Here is a 24,130-nt window from a genome sequence, read left to right as displayed (position 1 = left end):
CATCCGGAATAACAGATCCGGTATTACATTTTTTTAAAGCTAGAAAGAACTGTGCATGCGCAGACCGGAAAACCGGATCCGGCGATGCGGCAATTTCCAGAACACTTGGTACCGGATCTGGCATTAATACATTTCAATGGAAATTAATGCCAGATCCGGCAAGTGTGGTAATGTTCTGAGATTTTGGCCAGAAAAAAAAAAACACGCAGCATGCTGCGGTATTTTGTCCGGTCAAATACCGTTCAAGAGACAGAAGACATCCTGATGCATACTGAACGGATTGCTTTCCATTCAGAATGCATTGGGACAAAACTGATGCGTTTTTTTTTCCGGTATTGAGACCCTTTACCGGATTTCAATACCGTAAAAGAATAACGCTAGTGTGAAAGTACCCTTAGAGGAGAGACAGAGATGTTAAACTAACCTTAGCTTGGCATGATGGGAAATCATCGGCATGGTTAGACCTCTCTTCTGGATAATATTTAGAATTCTTTGAAATACACCTTAAACTGGTATTTCAAAGAGTCTGAAATCGCAGTCAGTTGCAATATGACTATAAATATGAAGTGTCATTTACTGATGGCATGGTAAAATATTAGGACATTTGCCATGAAGCCTTCTAAAGTTAATGAGGTTGGAAACCAGTGAGGTAGAGGATCCCCTCAACTGAAAACCAAGGTACAACTTCAATGCGCAAATTAAACTGATGGTCCAAACATAGGGGAGATAGAATAGTGTACTAGAATTTATGGTGCGTGCTCATTGTGAAAGTCAACTGAAAGTCAACTTTTCCGCCACCTTTTTGTCTAGCCCTATTTTGTCTTAGACAGAATGTGGCGCACCTTGTGGGAAAAAAACGATACCAGCGACAAGATGGTCTAAAAGGGTGTAAAATACTAACTGCATTGTTTTGCATCTTCCCTTAAGGTAGCCTTACACACAAAAATAAAGTATAACACTTTTTACAGCAAGATCACAGCTCTTGACACATTTCAGAAATTGGACACCAAAATAAAATGGCGCAGGTGCAATGTTCTGGTGCAGAATAAACCTATCTTAATATATCTGCCCCAGTGTGTGGGGTGTGGGAATATATTAATGCTAAACCTATGCCCAAAAACCAGTTAACATTTAATAATCATGCTTATTATAATAACTGATGTATTGAAGGACAGCATAAGACAAAATCTATCACACCTAGAATTCACAGGTCCCCTCACTAACAGGTCCACAGGAGCATGTCACAAGGGTGGGGACAGTTCAACCATTCTGCACTTTCTGTAAATGAATGTAATTTATAGACATTGGCTAACCCAGATAAGCTCCATGGAAAGATCAATAATGCCGCTCTATCAGCGCAGTTCTGTTGTCCTACATCATTATACCCAATGATATAGTCTGACACAGAATAATCCTTATCCTATCTTAATATATCTGTCCCTTATTTTTGGGGGCTTTAAGATATTAATGCAAAATCTATGCAAATGAAACTAGTTTTACTAAACTTAGGGTACTTTGACACTAGCGTTAATCTTTTTCGGCACCGAGTTGCATTCTGAATGGAGAGTAATCCATTCAGGGTGCATCAGGAAGGATGTCTTCCGTTTAGTCTTTTTGACTTTTTAGGACGGAGCGCATGCTCAGACCGCAAAAAAAGTGGGTAAAAAAAATGCATTTGTCATACGGATCAGGATCCTCATCTGTCTGACAAATGTAATCAGTTTGCATGCGTTTTGATGGATCCGGCAGGCAGTTCCGGCGACGGGACTGCCTGCCGGAATCCTCTGCCGCAATTATAATATATATATATATATATAATATAAATATATATATATATATATATATATATATATTACTTCAGTGTTATGCTGGTCAATATTTCTGTCTTTTCATTTCATTTAGATATTTTTATAATAATAATTAATAATAATAAATACATAGCAAGAGAATATTATGATAGCTCCATGTCCTAACCACTGGCCAGCTGGTCTTTGATAGATTTTCCCATGTGGTTATGGTTGGAGATGGGCAGAGAACTCACAGATTAGTCACAGGCAGGATACGAACTACAACTCCTTAGTGGACTATGTCACATTGTCCATAAATTGGCTCAGAGGAAAGAGAAATTCTAAACAGGATTTAGGAATAGTACACTATGGAGAAGGGTAACAGATAACAAAGATTCCTTACCTGACCAAACACAGAGCTGAGGATGGGGTGCAACTCCACAAAGAGAGGCTCAGTGTCTGGCTCAGGGTCACTGTCACTGCTCTTAGCTGGAGGAAGGTCATGGACTTTAAAGGGCTGAGTGGAGGGACCTTCAGATCCTTTTCCAGAGTCTTTCTTCTTTGCCCTGTGTTCTTGGCCACCTTCTTGCTGTTCCCTTGGAATAGGAGACATCTGCTTGGGGCTAGGTGTATGCTCTCTTGGACTAGGTGGATAGTCCCTGGGACTAGGTTGATGATGCCTGGGGGTTTGGGTATTTTGCCTGGGACTAGGGCATTGCTGTTTAGGGCTTGGAGATTGCCTGTGGTTAGATGAGTATATGTGCTGATGAGCATGATGGGTGTTTTGGGTCTGACTGACATGAGGCTGGTGACTGGGGGTGTGATGGTGATGACTTGGATAATTGGGGTGGTGCTGGATGTGTCTGTGGTGGTCAGGAGGTGGGCTGCAGGACTGGTACTTGCTGGACGGGTGCTGGGGATAAGTGGAAGGGTAGCGTTGGTGATTAGCATGGTTCTGCTGGAAATGTGGGCTACCAGGCTGCCTGCTCCTTCTTCCTGCCTCCTGTTGAGGAAGTCTTCTCATTATTGGGGGGCTCTCGGTTGTCCTTGAGGACTGGTGCCTTCTCTCCCCAGCAAGTGCACTATCCCGGGGGTGACATAGAGGCCTCCTAAAGCTTGGATCAGGCTCATGGGGCAGTTGGTATCTAGGATGGGGTCTCCTGGCTTCCCCGCTGCTGAGCAGGGAGCTGCTGGACTCGTTCATGGCGCTGGGCAGGGATCGATGTCTGCCATAGGGTCCTCAGAGCACAGGCAGCCGAGCTGGAGACACGTCTGATCAGCACCACAGTGCAGGGACAGCTCCTGCACACAGCTTGAATGGGAGGGAGGAGGGAGCCTGGCGTGGAAAGGGAGGAGCAGAGGTGGTAGACACTGGAGGGACGGGGAGAAGAGGGCTCCTACTCCTGGCTTCATCCCCATGGGAGGTACAGTCAATGATCTCTCTGCAGCCAGTGTTCTGTTCAGGAACATGCAGAACCCCTTAAAACATGACCCCATCTTCCTTTATGAGGACCCCTCACCTACATAAGCCCTGGTTACCCTGTGTCTATTGAGCTGCATTCTTTATCACCTCTCCAGCTCATGATAGGTTGTCTAATCATGATTCTTCTATAGCACCATGTTCTTCAGCAGCAATTTGCAGAGGGTAGGTTAAAACGAAAACAAGGTGTTACATAGTTACAGCTCAAACAATAGGTTCACAAGAGCTTGCAATCTCAGAGGAAATAGGGGCGACACAAAGGTATAGGTAGTTCCTTTGTACAGTGGTCTCCTACACTTTTATACAGATAGACATGTCGGACAGACATAGGGACCCACTAGACTAGGGGGCCCAATTTTATCATAAAGGGGTTGCTTAATATTCATAACCTATCCTCAGAATAGGTCATCAGTATCAGATCAGTGGGGCCCCAACTCCCAGGGACCGCGCTGATCAGCTGATTGAAGGGGTCAAGGTGCTGATCAGTTGTAAGAGGAGACGACGCACACAGTGCGCACGTGCCGTCTCCCTTCTCTCTTCTTGCTACTGCTGTATGCCTATGGCAAAGCAGCAGAGCAGGAAAAGAGACGGCACGTGCGCATTGCGCGCGCCTTCCATTCATACAGCTGATCGGTGAGGACGCCGGGTGTCGGACCCCCGCCAATCTGATATTGATGAGGTCATAAATATTAAAAGCCCAGAGAACCCCTTTAACACTTCATAGATGCACAATTTGTGTATTTGTTGAATTCTATAGGGTTAGGGTCCCCTTTTAGCAAGACTCGTTGTAGACAAATCATAAAGTTGATTTTAAAAAAATGGTCCCTTATGCATCTTGTGTGAGAAAAATAATATTTTACTGAAAATAAGAATGTCATTCATTCTGTAACCCATCAGCAAAATGATGAGAATTTGGAAGTCTGCAAATGATATTACGTCTCTTTTTGATTTAGATCTTAGACTGGGATCACATCAGCACTAATTACATCCATTGTTCTGATCCATTTTAGGAGCAGGACAACAAAAATAATGAAGGTGACAGATCCGTCACGTGACTGAACCGAACAGCACCAGACAGACCACTGAGCGACATTTCACTAGACACAATAGTCCTGCATGCAGGTCTTCTTTGTCTGATATTTTTGCTGGAATCTGCAATACAGGCAGGCCTCTAATGGAGCTCCCAATGCAGATGTGACCACAGGGGCCCATACCGTTTTCTTACACAGGGGCTCTCTGTGATTTGTATCAGCCGCTGCAAATAGGGATGTATACACATTCCACCAGCGTGTTAAAGAAGTTATCTGGAGACAAAAGAAAAAACAGTGCTCTTATAAGATTAAGGTATAGCACCTAGTAATTCATTTCCATGCCCTGATCAGCTTGAATGAAGGAGCGGCAATGTGATTCTAAAAGTTTAGTAGCTGCTCAGAAAGCTTTTACACATTATCGCAGTAGCATGTCATGGGGAACTGCTGCCCCCTCTCAAATGCCTCAGTGCATCTGTGGTCACCTGTAAAAAAGGAACCGGGCGTTTTGTTGCATTGATGGTCATTTGGGTGAAAGGGTCTCGGGGGCACACTATAGATGCAGGTGGAAAGGGGAAAAAAACATGGCAAAGGCCATGTTTTTCTGCATCTGGACTACCATTTAAATTATATATTATGTATATACTAGGATGGTCTTGACCACAATGCAAACCACACAGTTGCGTGGGGCACCTGCCTGACAAGCAAGTCAGACTGCTCCACATCTTGCTACTTCTTGTCTCAGGCAGCGAGGCACAGGAGCCTATGTCTACCCCCCCCCCCCCCCACCCCCTTTCACTCTCATAGGCCTCAAGACACTAGGCCTGAAGCCTATGAAGCAGTACAACGGCGCAGGCAACCTTTTGCGTCAGGTCTTAGGCGGTGGTGTCATGTCTTCCTGCGTCCTGGTGCAAGTGGACAAGAAGATGTCATCGCACCACCTGCGTCAGGACACAGGTAATGCTTCACCTCAAGTACTCTTTTTTTTTTTTTCTTTTATGGCACTACTGGGTCCAGTACAGAGGGAAAGGCATTTAAATAAAAGGAGCAGTGCCGGGTGGAATTGTAGTAGGACAAGGAGCACTGCTACAGTACTTAGAAATACAGGGGATACTACTGGGGGCAGTACAGAGGAGAGAGCATTATAAATAAAGGGAGCACTCTCGGGGGGGAATTATAGTAAGACAGATGGCACTGCTGGGGTACTTAAAAATACAGGTGACACTACTGGGCAGTACTGAGAGGAGGGCAGTATAAATAAAGTGAGCACTGCCGGGGGGGGGGGGGAAGTGTAGTAAGACAGGGGGCACTGCTGGGGTACTTAAAAATACAGGGTTCACTACTGGGGCACTATAGAGGAGAGAGCATTATAGCTAAAGAGGGCACTGCTGGGGGACATTATAATAATACAGGGGGTACAAATGGGAGGGGGCATTATAAATATAGGGGACACTGCTTGGGGACATTAGAAGAATGAGTACAGCACAAATATTATGTATATTTTCATCTTTCCAAAGCATCTAGAAAGAAGATTCTTATAAATAACTCCATGCCGGCTCACATTACCTAGAAACCTTTGCGTTTTCTGCCAGCTTCTGATTATGAATATAAACTGCCACATAAAATAACTCAGGAGATCTGAAGGGAGTGACAGCAGAAATACAATGAAATTATGCAGGAACACAGAGGAGAAGAAGGATAGGAGAATTTTAAGATGATACAAAAACAGTAACAACAATAAGAAGCAGAAAGAACTGTGATAACATGACACAGCATAGAGAATCTCAAGAAAACACAATAGTGCAAGTAATGTGAGACCTTTCAAGAATACGCTAAGCTTGAATACTCGTGGCAAATCTATGTGACAGCAAAAAAACATTCTAATACTGTCAGTCATAGTTCTCATTGCAATACAGTCATCTAGTACACAGAGTGTTGTATAAATGGAAAATAAACGGGAGGCTTATAAGGTACCAAGCTATTAAAGACCTATAGAAAATATGTATGTCTTCTTCAAGAACCCCTTTAGCAAATTAAGGTTCCATCATAGTCAAGCTGAATGTCTCAATCCTGTCATAAATATGGTTGATGACGAGGGTTGAGTGGTGGGAGCTCAACATCGATCAACATATGATTCATAACTGGTTGTAGTAAATACAGGGCATAATAGAAATAATATGATGTATTCTATAGCAGTGGTGTAGGGGGTTCCATAGCAAACAGAAGGGCCTGCAGTTTACACTTCAGTGCCCTTTTCATGACTATTGGGAAAATCTTCCACTTCTCTGCACAGGTAATCCACACCCCAAATATCAAGAGGATGGGATCAACCAAGGTTCCCAGCTACACAGTGCAGCGTCCCACTAGTGAACGTGGGCACTGCAAAAGCTTATTGTGTCACATGTTAAATCATGTTGTATTTCATCCTTATGTGAAATCCCTGTTACCAGGCTGTCAGGTGCACTACACACATTCCACCACTAGATGGGGGTAGCATCACAGTATATGTAGCACAGTTCAGGCCTAATTTAGGGGGTTCAGAGTGTGAGAGAGAAGGAGATGGAGTGAGGAGCTAGGGGGAAGGAGAGGTCCTCTCTCCTCTCAGCTCTCTCTTAGGCTCCACGGCCCAGAAGAGCCAACTTATCTCAACGTCAAGCCAGGAAGATAGGCAGAGGTGAAGTCTTATTTCTACCATTCACTCTTCCGGAGTAGCAAGTGGATTTTTTCAAGTTTATTGTGGAAAAGACAAAGGAAGGACAAAGCCATTATTCTTGGCTCTAGGCGCCTTTGTATCTAGGTGAAGGACTTAGTTTCTGGCAGTCTCACCATTATTCTAAGGACAGATAAGATTTCTGTTACATCACTTGTGTGTAGAAGACTAAGACTTGAACTACCTCAACTGAGATTGAAGCAAGGCAAGAGCTGGAATATCAGTGAGTACCTAACTAACTACCCTAGCCTGAGCCATAACTACAAGTCCAGCCTGTTACTGGGATTCCTCACATCCAACCTGTATGTGTACCAGAGACTGTGTTATTACTGGATGTAAACGGTTATCAAGAACCTGGTTATAGTAAAGTTCTCAGTTGGATTTAAACCTGCCTCATTCTTCTAACTTCATACCATTACCACTCTGAACATTTTGCACCATCAAGGTGCTGGCGTCACGACATTACTTAATTCAGGGGCCCAGCCGCACAAGCACTCAGAAACCCAATCACCATCAATGGCACCTCGATCACCATCTGGCCGGTGTCCCCTGTAATAGAGTGTGCCCCGGAGAATCCAGTGCTGTTCTCCCCTTCACTGCACTGCTGGCCCAGGGAGGCGTCTGCTAAACCGTGAGTAACCGATGAACTGTTTGTACACTTCGGCCACCGTGAACCTCACGCGTTCTACCCCTATGGACTGGCACGTTGCAATAGGCTGTCTCTTCTGAATGTATGCCCTTGCTATAATAAAGGCAGGTTTTAGCGCACAGGCATCTTTATCTAGATGGTACCTTCAGCGGAGTAGCTATTGGTGGTGCAGTAGTATCAATCACATCCTGGCCACATAAGAAAACACCTTCATTATAAATGGCACATGATTGGTGGAAGCCATGTAACAGAATTTTACATTATAGATTTTTGCATTGGGCACAGGACCTTCATGTTTCTCCTCTGGTACCTTCACTTATATCAGACATACAAATATCTTAGACATACAGATATCAGAACAAAATAGCAGAAATCATAAATATCCCACTTTAGCACTACACTTGACCCATGGACAACTGTGTGTTGTAGGACCTCATGCACACAACCATGTCTGTATTGTGGTAACATCCACGAAATATGGATACCTTCCACATGCACTGTGCTTTTTCTTCACTGCCATCACTGGAAATTACTGTTCTCATTCGTTCTGTATTTTGTGGAATGGACGTACAGATGCGGATAGCACATGAAGGACATCCCATGGGAGGGACCCATAGAAAATATTTGGTCCTTGTGCTATTCACTAAAAATAATGAAGACCCAAAATATGTTCATGTGCATGAGTGATAACCCTGAAATATACAACTTATTTTGCAGTAATGTGGTCCTCAAAAGCAGATCTCAGGGACTAGAGAATCTCTAAAATGAGGCATGTGTACATAGAAGTCCAGGGGAAGACTTAAAGTGGCCCTGAAAAAGAAATAACTAAAAGAGGCCCGATGTTGTAGGCAGGTCCAAATTGGCAGAAGACGGGGTAACACAAATAGGCAGGGCAAACACAAGTAGGCATAAGTAGGTGGGCCTGCAATACCATAGTGCAGCACAAAATACCACCTCAGCAGAACCAAAGACCACAGTGCCTCACAAAATACTGCTGCCATCGCCACAGCATTCAACTGTATCACCATCCTGAGGACGGTGATGCGGTCAAGTTTAGGAGAGCACTTGTGGCCGCTGGCCAGGAACATAGGTACTGGGGTATCAGATCATTATGTACCCAGTGGAGTGGCCCCCTGAGCATCAGTCCACCGGGAAATTTCCCTGTAGGGAGTATGGCCGTTTGCCCCCTGTAGAAGTCTATGCAACCAAACAGCGTAATCCATGTAGCCATGGTCTCTGAGATCTGCTCTTGTAAACTTCATTACTACTTGAGCTATAGTAGAGATATGGTTTGAGCTGTTAGCACTTTGTGAACATGTGGTGTTGTACCCATTATTTAAAAAATATTCATACTTTAATAACTACTATTAACTTTCATTAGACTGTAATATTATTATTAATGTAAAGCCGAGTCTTGTTTTCTGATGCTCACCCCTAGAAGTAATCCAGTTTCCAGCCTGAAAAAGGTTAAGAAGCACTAGATTAGAGAGAAGACATATGCGTAGGGTATAGTTATGTGATTTGTCTGTATATAATCACCCATTCCTTAGCGTGTTATTATCAGTAGAAAAGCACAGACTCCCTGGCAGAATGCCAGTTCCATTTGCCAGAGAGAAAGACTAGGGAGCATCCATGTGAATAAGTGGAAGCACGTTGATGCTTGTGCCAGACACATGTGAACATGCATTCAGGTGTGTAGAAATGTATGCAGACTGGGAAGACATCATAGGAGCGCACAAACGCGGTTGCCTCCGACCTGCGCTCTACAATCTAAAAATAGCTGCTTGCCGAATCTCCACCCCCGAAATAAAGCTCTGGTTTTGACACTCGCGGGCCTTGGGGAAGGAAAGTGACTTTAACATATTCAGACCTGTGCAGAATAGACGTACCAGTACACAGGCAGGAATAATGGACGAGTGCTAGTCCAGAAATGAAACAAAATAGATAATAGGTTAGGACATATAAACGCACGTATGAATTACCGTGCTTCACGTTCAAGGGTATTTACTGACATTTTCGTCTTCTTAGCCCTTACATGGATGCAAATGCATCCTGCTCTACAGCACAATCTACTTCCTGAGATGAGCAGCAGGACTTGGCTCGTGTTTCATAGGATTTCTCCACCCAACAAATTGCTCAATCTAAATTTGGTGTCGTGGGCACAGTGTGACGAAGATGCAGCATTGTGAGGTGAACTAGAATTCCCAGCTAATCTTTTAGCAAAGGTAAATTAGGAACTGCAAAATTAGAAACCTGCGACAGAAAAAAAAGGAAAAAACAAAACAAAACTCTCTTGTGTAAGTGCTTCTATTTATGGGTCTGGATCAGCACACGTACAAGCAAAACAACTCATTCATTATAGCGAAAGCAAATTGCCTGTTGTGAGCAGGGGTTAAATAGAATAGTTAAGAGGGTCTCCTGCCGTGGATGATGAATTTACAATGCATGTGATTCATATTGCTATGTATTTTTTATTTGTCCCAAAAACGTTTTTAACGTAATTTCTCATTGATTCCTCAATGTGTCTTTTTTACATGACTTTTTGGGGGGTAATCATAGAAAAAGAAAAATGGAGATGTGTTTTTAGAAGGAAGGAAGCAAACGTTAAAAATACAGGGATACTTACAAGGACGCATCATCTAGAAGACAATGAAATCCATGCAATAAAAGAGTTGAGCTTTGATGAAGCTTTGAGCAGTCATGGCCATCAGAATATACTAGCTGTAGGCTTGAATGAGAAAATTTAGCTCCAGGCAGCAATTTTTGAGTAAAAAATGTAAATGTGAAACAAACATTGCTATTTCTTAAGATATAAAATGGTAGCTACTAACTACTGGTTTAGTATTCTACTGCAGAGTATTGGCACACTTGCCTAGTCTTAGCATAATAGCATTCCCTCCCCTATGGAGGCTTTATGTCTCTACTGCCCAGGAGTATCAATGAGGGAAACCACTAAAAACCTTCACAGAGCATTCATGGTTCCATTAAAGGTACACCCTATGGGTTCACTTTTTCCAGATATGTCAAGAGATGATTTTATGGATGTCAAGACCATGATACAAATCTAGAAGCCATGCTTCTTTATTGGGCCAGCTATGCAGTTTAGCACACTCCATATACTGTATTTGATGGGTAACAGCACCCACAAGCCTTCCTAATTGTACTTGTTAGTTGGTCCAGATGGGTCAGATACACATTACACATAATTGGAGACAACCGGCAGTGTCACTGCATTTCCTGGCCAGCAGGAATAGAATTACAGTTCATTAGATGCTTCATGCTATTCAGACAGCCTTCACTGAGAGGTTAGAGAAAATATGGCAGATGCTTGACTTCCTTATATCATTCATGTTAACGTGCATATAGCACTGTATTTGTATTTTTGCTATTTTTAGCCTATTTGTTTGTACCCAAAATGTTTTTGTTAGAGGTGGGACGAATCCAATTTTTTTCGAATCCGAATCCGAAAAGGTTCTCGAATATATTGAATCTTTCGAATCTCGAATCCTACGAATCCTGCACATTAAAATAGTGTGAACGGTGTAAGAAACAACGTGATCCAAACTCAATATTCTTTTAAATATGAAAAAATTAACACAGAAAGAAAGTAACCTCAAGGACGGCGGCTGAAGAGGCTCAAACCGTGTCAGTTTGTCTGAACCTCCTCCTCCCTATTTTGTGGGTGGAGAAAAAAAACTTGGCAGGAGAGCTGTACAAACAAGTCCAGGGAGTGTCACCCGCTGCCCGGGCACGGCAGAGGCGGCCGCTCGGGACCCGAGGTGAGTGCGCTCCTCAGGCTGCTGTTATGCGGTGCTTGCTTAGGGTTTTACTAGGGAAAGTTCACGGGTAGGGAAATAGCAGGCGTCTCGGGAGGCGCGGGGACGTGGCCAGTGGCGGATCCAGAGCCTGGTCTCGGGAGGGGCACTTCCAGATTATTTTCTGTCCGCCGCCACAAAACAATGGTGCTTATAGAACAGACTACACAGTGTAGAAGTAAACTGTGTATTGTGTGGCACAGTGTATGCTATATGTGTATAACATAAACATATTTCACATGAAAACTTACAATTACTTGGCTTGGCCCTTGGGGATCTCGGACACCACTTCCACACTTTGGCTGGGAGGCTCGGTGGAGCTGATGTGTTTTATCCTAATGAGAATGATTTCATAATAAGGATTTGGAGAAGGGGCAGAGGGATAGCAGAGCAGGGAGAGGCTGGTGCTGCTACTAGGGGGTCATACCATGGGGGAGTAATAAAGCCCACCATAATGTCCCCCCAGTAGAAATATTTCTCCTTATAATGTCACAGTGCAAAAAATACCCCCTTGTAATGCCCCCAGGTGAGCTAATGTCCCCATAGTGCCCCCATAATGTGCCAGTATAAAATACCCCTATATAGTGCCCCAGTAAATGCCCCCATAGTGCCCCACACCCTCCTTCCTCCTAGTGCCCCCTATAATGTACCAGTATAAAATTCTCCAGTAGATGCCCTCAGTGTCCCCCATAATTTGCAAGTATAAAATACCCCTTCTTAGTGCCAGTAATAACAGCCCCCCATGTGCCAGTAATAACAGCCCTCCATGTGCCAGTAATAACAGCCCCCCCATGTGTCAGTAATAACAGCCCCCCCATGTGCCAGTAATAACAGCTCCCACCATGTGCCAATAATAACAGCCCCCCATGTGCCAGTAATAACATCCCCCATGTGCCAGTAATAACAGCCTCCACATGTGCCAGTAATAACAGCCCCCCCATGTGCCAGTAGTAACAGCCCCCTCATGTGCCAGTATTAACAGCCCCCTCATGTGCCAGTGTTAACAGCCCCCCATGTGCCAGCAATAACAGCCTCACCCCCATGTGCCAGCAATAACAGCCCCCCCATGTGCCAGCAATAACAGCCCCCCCATGTGCCAGTAATAACAGCCCCCCATGTGCCAGTACAAGTATTGTAAAAAAACATACTTACCTCCATGTCAGCGATGCGATGCAGGCCTCTTCCGGCCTGTGTCCCGCGCTGTACGGCTCAGGCGCCTGCAGCCTATCAGAGGAAGGGAAAGGGACACGTCTCTCCCTCCCCTGTCTCAGCATAGCCATCTGTATCGCTGTCCTGAGGAGATGAGCGCTCATCTTCCTGTGCCCCGCCGCCGCCAGCTCGGGGAGGGGGGGGCAATTGTCCCGTTGCCCCCCGACTGGATCCGCCACTGCCTCTAGTTTTTGTGGTTTCTATCAATCAGTAAATCCCTTTAAAATATGGAAAGATAAATTTAGTTTGACAAGTCTTTGTAGACCAGTTCTACTTCCAACAATATAAAATAGGATGTGGATCACTTGTGTCTACTTAACAGATTTGTCTTGGAGTTACTCCAAAGGGCGCTATCTCCTGGTTTTCACCCTTTAACTCTTATACAAGGGATCTGGACTCCACTGCAGGGGAACCCCCAGGATAGGTCATCAATGATAAAAAGTGGACCACCCCTTTAAGTTTTACTGTAGACCAACATGGTTAGCCCTGTATTTCACATTATCCCTTCTCTGTGATGTTACATTTTGTATCATTTCTGTCTTGTGACATCACTACATTATTCTTGTGCTGTGATATCATGATATCATTAAAATGCCACTGTATTAAAATTTCCATGTCACCTGACATAAATATTACCATTTACTACATCTTATGGATAAGTGTGAATGTGGCCCCCTTAGTTGTTGGGCCTCATTGCAGCTGCCATATCTGCTTACCTGGCACCTTAGTTTTTAAAATCCCCTTCAATTACCAATAATGGAACACAAGGCTGAGATTTCTGTTCTCCTTCTGCTTGTGTGGGCTTGCAAATAAGTAGGCTATCCTTTGCTTCACTCTCAACATATTAATAGGTTATATACTCTGTCTATACCAATAAAACTTGGCCTGATACCGCAACAAGATCAGCAATTATATATGTCAAACTAGACACATGCCTATGGCATAAATCAACTATAAAAGTTATAAAACCTATAAAAAAAGCTACCAGACCGCATGAAAATATAATGACAATGTATCAAGCATGATAATACATAATAAAACAAACAAAACAAGTGCAGGGACAAGGCAACATCACCAGAGGAGAGCACACTGGCAACAATTCATACTGCTCCACATGATAATAACAAAATAAAGTGCAATTGTATCACTATGGTAGTGTCACGGTCATATTGGTGTTTGACGTTTGACCGTGACGTGGTTGCTGTGCAGACTCGTTGCTTGTGGCAACGTGTAGTTTGTGGTTTACACGTGCACTTCCCCTTTAAGTTGTGTCTCCCTGCTGTGTGCGTGGGGTTAATATCCTGACTTGCTGACTTGGTTAGATCAGGGCGTGGTCTCTTCTAGCTATTTAGTAGTGATGGGAAGTTCGGATCTTTCACATGAATCGGTTCATTTGAATCAGCTCATTCAAATGAACCGATTCATGAATCGGATCTTCGGTTCACTTCATGAGCCGGCAGAAGCAAGTGAACTGAAGATCAATGCGCATGCTCAGCTCATCGAATCTTCGGTTCACTTGCTGAGTCGGCTCTCAAGTGAACCGAAGGTCAGGAGGGACTGGCTCCTGGCAAACACAGCTCTGCTGCAGTGGAGCAGACTGTGATAATTGTCTGAGAGTTTTAGTTAAAAGAATCGTGTCACCGAGTCCCTACCAGACTTCCTGCTCTGCTACAGCATGTAGCAGAGCTGTGTGTGTACAGGGTGCATGTAGCAGTGTAGCATGATGCTACACTGCTGCATGCACCCTGTACACACACAGCTCTGCTACATGCTAGATTAATGCCCCCCCCTTCCCCCCGGACGGACTTACAGGGAGCCGCAGAGCAGGGAGCCTGGCAGGGACTCGGTGACTCACGGTTCTTTTAACTCAAAGAATCAAATGAGTCTCTGACTCATTCGATTCTTTTAACTAATAGACTCAGCAGATTCTCCCCCTGTGCTGGGAGTCAGTGCTGGCTGCCTCTGATTGGTTGGAGGGCGGGGCTAGCGTCCACTGCCGTCTCCTATTTCACTGCCTGCTGCTGCCTCTATGCTGATCTGACTGAGCCGTTTCATTCGGATCGGCTCAGTCAGAGGAACCGACTCTTCCGGATCAGTGAACTGAATCGGTTCAAAAGAACGATTCGTTCATGATCCGGACATCACTACTATTTAGCCTTTGCTTGTAGCTTGGAGGTTAGCTGTGCTCTAGCCTTGCTTTTGACTGCAAGCTATGCTACATTCTGTGGCTATTCCATCTGCCCAGTCATTGAGTCATTGTAATGTCATTTCTTTGTCCCTTGTATCCTCTATGTACCAAACCTCACTTGTTGTATGTTTGGTGTGGGTTTATGTTCTGGGTTTGTTGTACGTCTTGTTTGTTGTTACATGTCTGGGATGTTGTTGGTGTTTGTCCCTGCAAGATGTTTCTCTGTATGTGTTGTCCCTCTGGAAGAGGGTTGGTTTCCCGGAGAGGTGAACCATTTTCCTAGGATGTGCAGTTGCTGGAGTCCTGGTTACTGTGTGTCAGTACGGACTGCATCCGGAAGGTGTTTGGATGGCAGCGTGTCTGTTTGGGTTCCAGGTTACTTCAGCTGTGTTCTTCTTTGGTGTCTTCCAACAGCTGCAGCAGCAGGTAAGTGACCAAATTTACTGTTGTGGTTGGTTCAGTTGTCTCTGGCCACTGGTTACTTACCTGTCATTTCCTTGGTGTTTTTGTCCTTTGTTGCTAGGCCTGTGGATGAACCAGTTGGTTTCTTGTCCCTTTCTCCTTACCTAAGGGTAATTCAGGGATTTCGGGGTTCTGAGGTTCCGGCGTATGGGCCCTCCATCAGGGTTGGCTCATACAGATAGGAGACTAGGGCCAGATTTAGGGACGCTGCCTTGACAATGCTCCCTGATCCCAGCATCCAGGTTTAGTTGCTACCTTTATATCTATGACATTGTACGGTGGGAGGATTTTCCCCACTCCCCACCATGACAGGTCGATCGTCAAGGCAGAATATATTTCCCATGCTTTTCCTCCTCCGGGATGGCGCCACCACGAGACTTGCATTAAATACCCCCACCAACCAATCCCAACACTAGTTGCATTGGCGTGCATACATGGACCAAATATGCAGATAACATAGCGGGCAGCTGCTTTGTGACATGAAGCACCATGTGACAGACAAGTCACGTGAACTTCATCAGGTCACATGATGGCACCGACACATCCCACGAGCTTAAGGAGATGTCAGCGGCATAAAAAAATCAAATGGTGCATGCGCAGGCCTGTATTACAGTGCAAAGGAAAAAGAGAAAAGGAAGAAAAAAAGAGGAAAGATAAAAAAAGGGGGGCAAGAGTGCACATTATATATACGCCACGTCACAACCAAAATTTTATATATTTTTCTCTAATCATGTTTTTCACACATCACATTGTCATGATTACCGTATATAAATAAGGATTAATTCTCAATCATGTTCACGCATCATTTCACGTATCGCATATTTTATAGATTCACACTATTTACTCATTTTTATATATATCTCTTTGGATCTTTTTCACATGTCACCCTCCCTTTGATTCACATAACTAGGTATTTATTTATTTTTCATATCACGTTTACACATTTATTTACTTATATTTTTATACGATTATGTTCACACTGGTATTGTGTTTTTTTTTTTTTTATGAAATTGATCATTAATGTTGTTTTTTTTTTAGGTTGCTCACACATTTTAATAAGGTTCACTAATTTTGGTTGTGATGTGGCGTATATATAATGAGCACTCTTGCCCCCTTTTTTAATCTTTCCTCTTTTTTTTTCTTTTTCTTTTTTTCCTTTTTTCTTTGCGCTGTAATGCAGGCCTGCACATGCGTCATTTGATTTTTTTTGATGCTGCTGACACAATCTCTGTAATCTCGCGGGATGTGTCGCTGTCATCATGTGACCTGATGAAGTTCACATGACTTGTCTGTCACGTGGTTCTTCATATTACAAAGCAGCAGCCTGCGATATCTGCATATTTGGTCCAGGTGCGCACGCCAATGCAACTAGTAACATAGTAATATAGTACATAAGGCCGAGAAAAGACATTTGTTCATCCAGTTCGGCCTGTCAAAACTGTGAGGTAGAAGCCAATTTTCCCCAGGGGGAATAGAAAATTCCTTCCCGACTCCAATAAAGCAATCAGAATAACTCCCTGGATCAACGACCCCTGTCTAGTAGCTATAGCCTGTAATATTATTATGCTCCAGAAATACATCCAGGCCCCTCTTGAATTACTTTATTGTACTCACCATCACCACCTCCTCAGGCAGAGAGTTCCATAGTCTCACTGCTCTTACCGTAAAGAATCCTTTCCTATGTTTGTGTACAAACCTTCTTTCCTCCAGACGCAGAGGATGTCCCCTCGTCACAGTCACAGTCCTGGGGATAAATAGATGATGGGATAGATCTCTGTACTGACCCCTGATATATTTATACATATTAATTAGATCTCCCCTCAGTCATCTTTTTTTCTAAACTGATTAACCCTAATTTTGATAATCTTTCAGGGTACTGTAGTTACCCCATTCCAGTTATTACTTTAGTTGCCCTCCTCTGGACCCTCTCCAGCTCTGCTATGTCTGCCTTGTTTACAGGAGCCCAGAACTGTACACAGTACTCCATGTGTGGTCTGATTAGCGATTTGTAAAGTGGTAGGACTATGTTCTTATCAGGGGCATCTATGCCCCTTTTGATGTAACCCATTATCTTATTGGCCTTGGCAGCAGCTGCCTGACACTGTTTTTTGCAGCTTAGTTTGCTGTTTGTTAAAATTCCTAGATCCTTTTCCATGTCAGTGTTACCGAGTGTTTTACCATTTAGTATGTACGTGTGACTTGCATTTTTCCTTCCCATGTGCATAACTTTACATTTGTCAGTGTTAAACCTCATCTGCCACTTATCTGCCCAAGCCTCCAATCTATCCAGATCGCTCTGTAGTAGTATACTGTCCTCTTCAGTGTAAATTACTTTACACAGTTTAGTGTCATCTGCGAAAATTGATACTTTACTATGCAAGCCTTCTACAAGATCATTAATAAATATATTGAAGAGAATAGGGCCCAATACTGACCCCTGAGGTACTCCACTAGTGAAAGTGACCCAATCTGAGTGTGTACCATTAATAACCACCCTCTGTTTGCTATCACTCAGCCAGTTACTTACCCACATACAGACATTTTCCCCCAGTCCAAACATTCTCATTTTATATACTAACCTTTTATGTGGTACAGTGTCAAATGCTTTGGAGAAGTCCAGATATAAGACATCCATTGATTCGCCGCTGTCAAGTCTAGAACTTACCTCCTCATAGAAACTGATTAAATCAGTTTGGCATGACCGATCCCTCACGAAGCCATGCTGATATGGCTTTATTTGCTTATTTCCATTGAGATGCTCTAAGATAGCATCTCTCAGAAAACCTTCAAACAGTTTACCCACAACAGATGCTAAACTTACCGCCCTATAGTTTCCAGGCTCTGTCTTTGGACCCTTTTTAAATATTGGCACCACATTTGCCATGCGCCAGTCCTGTGGGACATTCCCTGTCTGCAAATATCAGAAACAAGGGTCTGGCCATGACATCACTTAATTCCCTTAGGATACGGGGGTGTATGCCATCAGGTCCTGGCGATTTGTCTATTTGAATCTTTTTAAGTCGCTGTTGTACTTCTTCCTGGGTCAGACAGGACACTTTGAATGAGGAATTTATTTTTACATTCTGCATGTCATCTGACAGTTTATTTTCCTCAGTGAATACATTGGAGAAAAAAATATTTAACAGCTTTGCTTTCGCCTAGTCGCTCTCTGCGACTCCCCCCCTCATTGCTCTTTAAAGGGCCGACACCTTCAGATTTATACTTTTTAACATTTATATAATTGAAGAACATTTTAGGGTTAGTTTTACTCTTTGGCAATTAATCTCTTGGTCTCTAGTTTGGCCGCTTTTATTTGTTTTTTACATGTTCTATTTTTTTTTTTCCTTATAGTTTTTCAGTGCTTCCGTGCTACCCTCCTGTTTTTAGTGATTTATATGCTTTCTTTTTGTCATTTATTGCTTTCTTTACAGTTCTATTTATCCACATTGGTTTCTTTTTGTTCCTTAACCTTTTATTTCCATACGGTATGTACCTCTCACAATGAGATTTTAGGATGTTTTTAAAGATATCCAATTTTGTGGCTGTATTTTTATTTTTGAGGACTTTGTCCCAGTTACTTAGGCCTATGGCCTCTCTTAGTTGGCTAAATTTAGCTTTTTTTGAAGTTTGACATTTTTGTTCCTCCCTGTAGAAACGCTCTTTTGAATGATAATTGGAAGGTTATTACTTTATGGTCACTATTTCCCAGGTGTCCCCCAACCTGCACGTCTGTTGTTCTGTCAGGCCTATTGGTTAATACTAAGTCCAGTATGGCTGTCCCTCTAGTTGGGTCCTGAACCAGTTGGGAGAGGTAATTGTCTTTGGTTATTGCCAAGAACCTGTTTCCTTTATGAGATATACAAGTTTCAGTTTCCCAGTCTATATCTGGGTAGTTGAAGTCCCCCATAATAACCACCTCATTATGATTTGCCGCCTTGTCTATCTCATTTAGTAGTAGATTTTCTGTGGACTCTGGTATATTAGGTGGTTTATAGTAAACTCATATTAGTAATTTATTGTTTTTAGCTCCATGTATTTCTACACACAGTGACTCCACATGTTCATGTCCCTCGCTTATATCTTCACGGAGTGTGGGCTTTAGACAGGACTTTACATAAAGGCAGACCCCTCCCCCTCTCCGGTTTTGACGATCCTTTCTAAACAGACTGTAACCCTGTACATTAACTGCCCAGTCATAGCTATCATCCAGCCATGTCTCAGTTATTCCCATAGTCCTCCTCACACATCACTAATTCCAGTTTCCCAGTTTTATTAGTCAGGCTTCTGGCATTAGTATACATACATACATTTGAGAGGTTTATGTATATTTTTTACCCTACACCTTTCCTTCTGAACTGTTCTAGTCCCCCCTTCCATTCCTCCCCCAGTCCCACTACCTTGCCCCCGGTCTCTATCTGCCCTATCTTCCCCTCCTATAATGTAATTTCCAGGACGTCCTCCATGACAGCACTACATGGAGGTTGTCTCCCCCGCCCACTATTGGGACAGGAAACAGAGGTTAAAAGCTCCCCCCCCCCCCCACCCACCTTCACCAGTGTTTTTTCCTGTCCCAATAATGGACGGGGCAGAGAGAGGTTCTCTCTTTTGGACCTTTTAATTTTTTTTATTTTTTCTTTTCTGTTTCGCTGGGCTAAAACCCTTAAGCTGGGGTCCCTTAGCCTCCCAGCCCCTCCAGTACCTGTGGGTCATGCAGCTCACTGCTGGAAACAAAGATCCTAGGGGCTGGGGAACGGTAGCCGCAACCCCGCTGGGGCTCTGGGCTGCAGGATGCTTCCTCCAGGGGAGACCGCGCGGGAGCCGGAGCCGGAGCGTCTTCTCTCACTTCCGGCCTTCTGCGCTGAGCCGGAAGTGGTGTAGAGGCGCCGGGGAAGGAGTGCGCATGCCGTAACCTCCGACACCGGATCCAATATGGCGGCGCCCTGCGATCAATCCCCACGGCGAGGGACGCTGGAGGCCTAGCGTTCGGGCCTCGCGTCCCATCCGGAATCCCTGAGAGTGACCGGAAGGTGAAATGGGAGGAGCATCCACGTCAGGAGGGGTAAGTGCCAGAGGCATTTAAATTCTGGTTGGGCTAAGTGTGAGTCCCTCAGTCATGGATTCATCCGGTATGAGAGAGCAGTCCCCAGACTCTCCTGCCCAGGGACATGTGAGTAACTCAGCACTACATGGGAGGGAATAATGATAGGTTTAGCAAAGCATTATAGCCTGCTTTTTCTATCATCATGTCTCTTAGGGAGAAAAAGATCCTACCCTCAAGGTGGAGAGTAAAAAGAAGCCTAAAAGATGTGCTATCTGCAGCAAAAGGCTTCAGGATTCCTATACAAAGAAGCTTTGTGGGGAATGTATTAATAAAATGATGAAAGAGGAACAGTCGTCCCTATTAACAGACCTTAGAGCCATCATTAAAGAAGTTAAAGCGTCAGTTTCCTCCTTGATAACGCCTAAGGTGGCTGAGCAAACCACTGGGGTAAAAAGACCTAGAGAAACCTTAGAATCAGACCCAGAGGTTATAGAGGTGGAATATTCGGGAGAGGAGTCTTTGCCTTCCTCATCCCATGAGAAGAAACGCAAATACTGGAGGATTCCCTCCTGACCGCAGTTAGGCAGACTATGGATATCTCGGACGAACCGACAAAGATCCATTCAGGAGGAAATGTTTACTGGCCTAATTACAAAAAAGAGAAAAGTTTTTCCCTTGAATTCTAGCTTAAAACAAATGATCCTGGATGAGTGGGAAGATGTAGAGAAAAAGGCTTTTTATTCCTAGGGAATTCAAAAGTCGCTTAGCCTTTGACAAAGAGGATACTAAACTATGGGAAGAAATCCCCAAAATAGACGCCCCAGTCGCCAGGGTAGCTAAAAGAACTGCGATCCCATTTGAGGACTCCTCCCAGCTGAAGGACCACATGGACCGCAAGGCTGATGGTCTCCTGAGAAAATCTTGGGAGGCTTCTGCGGCCTTAATTTGAACTAACGTTGCAGCTACATCAGTGGCTAGATCCTTACTAATGTGGTTATCTCAGCTGGAGAATCATTTGTCAATGGGAACTCCCAGGGAGGACATTTTGGAGACTATCCTGCTCCTAAAGATCGCGACTGCCTTTACAGCGGACGCCTCGGCTGAGTCAGTCAGGTTCGCAGCTAAAAGTGGGGCCTTTCTGAACACCGCAAGGAGAGCTCTGTGGTTAAAGAACTGGTCTGGTGATCTTACCTCAAAGAAAAAATTGTGTGCAATTCCATTTTCAGGATCATGTGTTTGGCCCTAGCCTGGATAAAATTCTTGAGAGCCTCAGATAAAAAAAATAGGGTTTCCAGAAACAAAAACTAGGAAGAAACATTTTTTTTGTAAAAAATTCCAGCCAAAAAACCAAATGTATAAAGATAAGGGAAAGTCGGGGAGATGGTCCTATCCTAAAGGGGGTAAGGGCAGAGGATTTCTGCTTGACTCCCAAGACAAACAATGACACCAGGCCAGTCGGGGGGAGATTAAGATCCTTTCTCCCAGCATGGAGCCAAATACCTCAAAACCCTTGGGTGCTCCAAATTATTCAAGAAGGATACAAGATAGAATTTATATCAGCTCCGCAACAAAAATTTGTGCTGACAGGGTACGGAGAAGGTACATCACAGGAAAATCTCTTAAAAGACGTCACAAAATTAAGGAATCTAGGCGCAGTGACTCGCGTCCCTGCAGATCAGGAAGGCAGGGGCTACTATTCAAGGTTATTCCTGGTCAAAAAGCCAGATGGTTCATTCAGAACTATAATCAACCTAGAACCCCTAAACGTTTTCATAAAGTATTGCCGCTTCAGGATGGAATCAATAAGGTCAACTACACCCCTCATCTCTCAGGAAGCGGTAATGTGCACCTTGGACTTAAAGGATGCTTACTACCATGTACCAATACATCCGGACCACAGGGGCGTACCTAGAGCATTTGGCACCCGGGGCGAACTCTTTGTTTGGCACCCCCGCCGAACCCCCCCCCCCCCAATTTCCGCTAACTTGTGCTCAAAAAAATGTCTGAATGGAGCCTTACAGGGGGTGATCAATGACAGGGGGGTGATCAGGGAGTCTATATGGGGTGATCACCCCCCTGTCATTGATCACCCCCCTGTAAGGCTCCATTCAGACGTCCGTATGATTTTTTACGGATACATGGATCGGATCCGCAAAACACATGGGGACGTCTGAATGGAGCCTTACAGGGGGGTGATCAATGACAGGGGGGTGATCAGGGAGTCTATATGGGGTGATCAGGGGTTATCAGTGGTTCATAAGGGGTTAATAAGTGACAGGGGGGGGTGTAGTGTAGTGTAGTGGTTTGTGGTACTTTACACAGCTACCTGTGTCCTCTGGTGGTCGATCCAAACAAAAGGGACCACCAGAGGACCAGGTAGCAGGTATATTAGACGCTGTTATCAAAACAGCGTCTAATATACCTGTTAGGGGTTAAAAAAATCACATCTCCAGCCTGCCAGTGAGCGATCGCTGCTGGCAGGCTGGAGATCCACTCGCTTACCTTCCGTTCCTGTGAGCGCGCGCGCCTGTATGCACGCGTTCACAGGAAATCTCGCGAGATGACGCGTATATGCGTCGCTGTGCGCAGCGCTGCCACCTCCGGACCGCACATCTGCGTTAGGCGGTCCAGAGGTGGTTAATAAAATAAAAACCTGCACCCCCTTAAAAAAAATCACTTTCCATCTGCACCAAAAAGAAAAAAAATCCAAATCCCCATCAATAAAATGAACAAATCCTGCACCCCCCCTTAATTACACCCCCTCCCTCCCCACCTTAATTACACCCCCTCCCTTAATAACACCCCCCCTTAATTACACCCCCTCCCTCCCCACCTTAATTACACGGTACACCCCCCCTTAATTACACAATTATTTACTTGTCTCACATTTATTTTGATGATGCCCGTCCGGCCTTCCGACCGCTGGTATAATGGATGGATCCTTCCGCTTCTGATCCGTGAAGGCGGCGCGGCGTCAGCGTCGTGACATCAAGTCATGTTGCCCGCCGCCGCAATAATCCTTCCACCGGACCGAAGCCGGCGCCTGGCGGAGTCGCGTTGCGGTCGCGGTGCAGCAGTGGATGGAGCCGGGGACGGGTGACTCCGTCATGGCACCCCCCTTGTGAGTGGCACCCGGGGCGGCCCGCCCCCCCCCCCCCCCCCTTGGTACGCCACTGCCGGACCACCAAAAATTTCTAAGATTCGCAGTAAGAGAAGCGGGGAAAGTAAATCATTATCAGTTTCAGTGCCTGCCCTTTGGGATGTCAACCCCTCGGGTGTTTACAAAGCTGGTAATAGAGATAGTGGCCTTGCTCAGACTGAAGGGAATAAAGATTGTACCTTATTTGGACGATCTTCTCCTAACCGCAGATTCCGCGATAGTACTAACGGAGCAAACACAGACGACAATATCCCTCTTACAGGATCTCGGTTGGATCATAAATTGGGAAAAATCAGACCTAGTACCAGAAACCAGAAAAATTTTCCTTGGAACGATGCTAGATTCAAATCTACAGAGGTCTTTCCTTCCAGTTCAAAAACAACAAAACCTTGTCAAAAGATTAAAAGCGTTTCAGAAGAAATCAGTGTGCACCATCTGAGAGGCCATGAGCATTCTGGGCCTAATGACATCTTGTATATTCACGGTACCGTAGAGTCAACATCACACAAGAGTCCTACAGAAAATGATCCTAACGGTCTGGGATGGAGACCATCGATCCATAGACCGGAAAATCCCTATAAAAGAAAATGCTCGGAAATCT

The 24,130-nt window shown here is 44.5% G+C and overlaps 1 protein-coding gene across 1 annotated transcript in view; it reads right to left on the bottom strand.

Annotated features, from left to right (window-relative positions):
• Positions 1-2,991, bottom strand: part of CABP1 (calcium binding protein 1) — a 34,833-nt gene extending 31,842 nt beyond the window's left edge. The window contains exon 1 of the mRNA XM_044275437.1: positions 2,191-2,991. Within this exon, the coding sequence (XP_044131372.1) occupies positions 2,191-2,991 (801 nt within the window). The remainder of the gene's footprint in view (positions 1-2,190) is intronic.
• Positions 2,992-24,130: the final 21,139 nt, after the last annotated feature.

Source organism: Bufo gargarizans, chromosome 1 (assembly GCF_014858855.1).
Source record: "Bufo gargarizans isolate SCDJY-AF-19 chromosome 1, ASM1485885v1, whole genome shotgun sequence".
In the NCBI taxonomy this organism is placed as follows: domain Eukaryota; kingdom Metazoa; phylum Chordata; class Amphibia; order Anura; family Bufonidae; genus Bufo; species Bufo gargarizans.
Note: the sequence above shows the minus strand (reverse complement) of the source record. Positions and strands in the feature narration are given on the sequence as shown.